General features: G+C 30.7%; 1 protein-coding gene across 1 annotated transcript; it reads right to left on the reverse strand.

The window, feature by feature from the left end:
• LOC129905117 (uncharacterized) lies at positions 1-4,205 on the reverse strand. The gene is made up of 5 exons (XM_055980505.1): positions 4,111-4,205; positions 4,007-4,054; positions 3,826-3,942; positions 347-500; positions 1-277 (listed from the first exon to the last, which is right to left on the reverse strand). Exons 1-5 carry the CDS (start codon positions 4,177-4,179, stop codon positions 81-83), a joined length of 585 nt encoding a protein of 194 aa, XP_055836480.1. The 5' UTR covers positions 4,180-4,205; the 3' UTR covers positions 1-80.
• Between the last annotated feature and the right edge of the window lie 570 nt (positions 4,206-4,775).

A 4,775-nucleotide genomic window follows, 5' to 3' on the forward strand; every position in this document is an offset into this window, starting at 1 on the left:
ATGGCGACTTTAAATTTAATGGAGTGGGAATAAATAAGGCTTGAGTACGTACATCATGCATGGGTTTATAAGTTGGTTTTTTAAAAAACAGAACACTTTTGTAAGAATGCTTTTGCTATTTCACATTGTTCACTAGCATTCCAATGTTTAGCAGGACAATTATGAAAATATTCCGTATATGTGCAACCAAGAATTATACCCGAAAATGGACTACATTTTCTTTGGAAAGCAATTGAACCCAATGGTGATCTTCGAAGTTCTTCAAGTTTTCGTTGAGCTAGAATTAATTTAAAAAAACAGAGGTGATGATTAAATCCTTATGATAAAAAAAAAACAGAATTCTTACCAATTGGAGTACATTTCTGATAAGATTTAATCATTGCTTCAACATATCCAGGATCTTGTGGAAATTTCTCCTGCAAGTCAGCTTGTATAGCAGCTATATTTAAATCTTGGCCGATTAAGTAGTTCGATTCAGTCAAAACGCATTCAGCGAGGCACTAAATGAAACAAAATTATTTATAATATTACCTTTTATAGTAATTAAAAATTTAAAAAAATAACACTGGTCGGCAACGAAAATAGAGCTTGAACCAAACCCTACTTTTCTAAAGAATTTTTGTGTGCTGAGTCCGAATTTGAAGTCAAAATTTCACTGACACGTCACGTTTTTGAAAAAAATCTAAATATTAACAGGTCAAAAACGCGTTTTTTTGTGTACATTTGACGTCGAGTTACATAACATTTAAGTTATTTTTTTGAACCAAATTACAGTTTGCGTCTTATAATTTCGAATTAAAAAAAGACAAAACATCAAAAAGAACTTAATTGAAAATTAGTTTTTGGGAGTTTATAGCGAAAATAGTGATGAGTGTAGCTTAAAAACTAGACGTGATAGAATAAATACGTAGACAGTTTTGAATTTAGCACACTAAAGTCAACTAAATCACCTAACAAAGTTCTTGCTCCCGACTTTTTTTTGTTTTTTGCCGACCCAGTGTAATCGAAAGATTTTGTATATAAAAGTTAAAAATAATTAAAAATAAACCAGACAAACTAGTATATTTTTCGGAGAAGTTTCTTTTTAGTAACTAGTTTGTTTTTGTTTTTTTTTTTTTTTTTGAAATGAAAACTCTCCAAGTTTCTAAGGAGTTCACAAAATTACATAATGAACATTTTTTTTTTAAGCCTAACAAAGATTAGTTAAACGTATTTGCTCTAGCTTCACTGAAAAATGTATTATTCTTAAAAACTAAATTTTTAAGAAATATTCATTAAATTTATGCACGAATTCTTAAAAAAAAAGAAGAAATTTTTAAGAAATATTCATTAAATTTATGCACGAATTCTCAACTTTGTAGTGAGTTCAAATCAGAAAATGTTGAAATGGTAACGGAGTTACGAATAACAGAGTTACGCGCGACAGAGTTACGGCCGTCAAAGTTACGCGAAACCGAAGTTACGAAAAACTAGAGTTACGAATTCTAAAGTTATGTTAAGCTATGACATGCGATTTTTGGGTTGGCAACAATTGCAACAACAGTTCACCACACCAAAATAACGTCTGTAAAAAAAGGGGTGGTTTGGTTATTATTTTAATATAAATAATAACAAAGTTCGTATTACAAAATACGCTATGAATAATTATATTAATTAATAGAAAAAAAAATACGTATTTGCAATATGAGTTGGACAAATAAGAAGTTAAATTCAATTATGTCCCCCAAACTTACATAAGTATACTCATGTTTTTTTTCTATTTAAACGATTTTGCGATCTTCTCACAAAAACAAAACCATATATGTATATCTATACCTATCCAATCAAAATTTTACAAGATTAAATAACACCCATTTTCGCTTTACTTAATCTCTTGTTTGTAATTCCATAATTCCATGTCGTTCCTCGCAATTAGAGCTGTAGCAAACCGTATGTATTCGTTACTTAAATGCGGGTATTCACTTCAGTAACGAGTAACGAAACGTTACTGCCCAAATAATTTCGTTACTCGTATGTTTCGTTACTAGTACTGAACAAGTAACGAAACATGCGAAACATACGAAACGTGCGAAACGTGCGAAACATACGAAAAATACGGAACATACGAGTAACGACGATACTCCAATTCCAATACCAATTTGGAAATGCGAAACGAAAACAAAATGGTACACTGCATTTGTCGTGTGCGCATTATTTCGCATCTCGTGTCGGTTCGGTATCATCATTTATGTATTTTATGATTTTGTTGTTCTGTTTTTGTGTATGTTTATCAAAAGGGGTAAATAAGAATTCTGTTTCTTTCTCTTTCGTCCCTGTTTTTTATGGACATGTGCGTGTGGAGTGAATTATGTGAAAGTGTGTTTGAGTGTAGTGTAGATACATTCCAATTAGAATACCAATTTGGATAGGTATACGAAATGTGAAACAAAAACAAAATGGTACACTGCATCTGTTGGGGCGTAGCCGTACTTGTATTCTGTTTTCTCCTTTTTTCCTTTTGTAATTAATAAAAAGAATTTTTCTTTTCCTTTGTTTGATTTGTTTAATTTATTTTATTCTTTAGTTTGATTCAAACAAATAATTACAATTTTGGTTTTATTCGTGGTTTAAAGTTTTTGTTTTTTTTTTCTTTTGATTTCAAGAAGGTACTACTTTCGTGCTTGTGTGTGGTGAGGTGGTTTCTGACATGAGTGACGACAACTTTGAATGAGAATATGGAATGAATGTGATTGAGTGAAATGATTGAATGGTTTTTTATTTTAGGTTGGCTGCAATGACAATTTTTAAGTTTGGATCGGGAGGAAACGAAACATGGGCGTGTTCGTATATTCTTATTTGAATCTTGAATTGTTTGGTTTCTTAATTATGTTAGTTATGATTCTATTTAACTATATCTGGTAAAAACTTTATTCAGCACCGGCACATTCATATCTTAAAAAAAAAAATTACTTTTAGGTACATCGAAAATCTGATATTGAAAGCAGATTCTTGAAAACTTTACTCTTTGCTAAGCTAGTTGAGCTAGAGAATATTTGTATACCATTTTAAAAAAGATTTCTTGTAATTCAAAATCTTGCATTATTAAATTTTTAATGTCGTTTTTACTTTTAATATATGTATATTAAAAAAAAAAAAACAACCAAAATAATAAGTTCTTAACGTAAATCGTGAGACATAACAAAAATACCAAATGTAGGAAATATACGAAATATACGAAACATACGAAATATACGAAATATACGAAGCATACGAAGCATACGAAACATACGAAACATGCGAAACATGCGAAACATACGAAATATACCTAAAGTAACGAAAGTAATGAGTAACGATATCGTTGATGCGGGTACTAGAACCAAAAGTAACGTATACATGCGGGTACTCATTTTGTCGTTACTTTTACAGCCCTACTCGCAATTGTTGCCAACCCAAAAATCACATGTTATAGCTTAACATGACTTTAGAATTCGTAACTCTAGTTTTTCGTAACTTCGGTTTCGCGTAACTTTGACGCTCGTAACTCTGTCGCCCGTAACTCTGGTATTCGTAACTTCGTCGGTTTCCCGAAAATGTTTAACCGGAAAAATGTTTGTTCTTTTTTTTTGAAAAAAAAAAGATTTCTAAACTTAACTAAATAGTTTTTTTATATCAGTTCTTCTCCGCTTAGAGATTCTTCGAGGTATGAAATCATTCGTATGAAATCAGACAAATTTTAGCTCCAATACTAGAGTCGATTACTTGCTCATGTTTGCAATTATAAATTATTGAAATTTAAAAGTTTCTTCAACCTTGAACAAAAAAATAAAAAAAAAAAATTTTACTTACTGTGGCAGTTTCAATGTTCATTCGAGCTTGTGAATGAGTATCCGATATATCAAATCTTTTTGCGCATTTTTCAGATACTTCATCTCTCCCTCCATCAGTACAGCACATTTGTGGATCCTTTCAATAATAATTCGAAATGTAATTTTGTATGAATAATGATTTAAAAGATATTTAAACTTACAACCAATGGTGGTGGACGATTACAATCGATGTTTACGGCAAGGATATTCTAAAAAGCAGCTTAATTAATTTATATATTTTCCTTAAAATGGATTAGTAACTTACGTTAATAATAACTGAAAGAAGGACAATGCAAATTATTGTTTTCCATGAATTTCTTCCAAAGTGATCCATTTTTCTGTTCGTTGTACGTTGTTCGTTATAGAATTACACGGTGTTACAAAAATGAGGTTTTAAAATATACGCGGGCGGAGACCTATCAGGTTTTGTAGAGCTAGTCGCACTGAATACGAAACCGTATTTGAAAATCCCCTAACACCCCCAAAATCTGGAGTTACGGGCAAAAAACGGTTTTTTGGACCTTCACCCATTGAAAAAATTCTAGCTTCGACAATTTTTTACCCATTTTCGATTTTTTTACAGTTTCTGATAGAAGATAAATATACCTTTTTTACAATGTATAAAACATGTTATGTCGGTTAAACCACTTAGAATTTATAAGATGTCAAAGTTCAAAAATTCAATTTTTTTTTGTCATTTGCCCAACTTCGGCATCAATTTAAAGTATATGTTTTCAAGACAACATGCTATTTAAAAAATGTATTCTAAAACTTTATCTATTTCCCAATTGATCAAGGTATTTTTTATGAAAATCACTTCAAAATTGGCTTAGAAAAAAAAATTTTTCGATTTCAACCCAGTTACAGAAATTCGAACTTTTAGGCATAGAACAAAAATGTTGTTTCGGCACGTAGTAGGATAAGTTGGGC

Source organism: Episyrphus balteatus, chromosome 1 (assembly GCF_945859705.1).
Source record: "Episyrphus balteatus chromosome 1, idEpiBalt1.1, whole genome shotgun sequence".
Classification (NCBI taxonomy): Eukaryota; Metazoa; Arthropoda; class Insecta; order Diptera; family Syrphidae; genus Episyrphus; species Episyrphus balteatus.

Coding starts and splice junctions, on each gene's coding strand:
- LOC129905117 (XM_055980505.1), bottom strand. CDS start 4,179: ATGGATCACTTTGGAAGAAATTCATGGAAAACAATAATTTGCATTGTC. Junction 4,055..4,110: donor TTCTTTCAGTTATTATTAAC/GTAAGTTACTAA, acceptor GCTGCTTTTTAG/AATATCCTTGCCGTAAACAT. Junction 501..3,825: donor TGAACATTGAAACTGCCACA/GTAAGTAAAATT, acceptor TGTTTCATTTAG/TGCCTCGCTGAATGCGTTTT.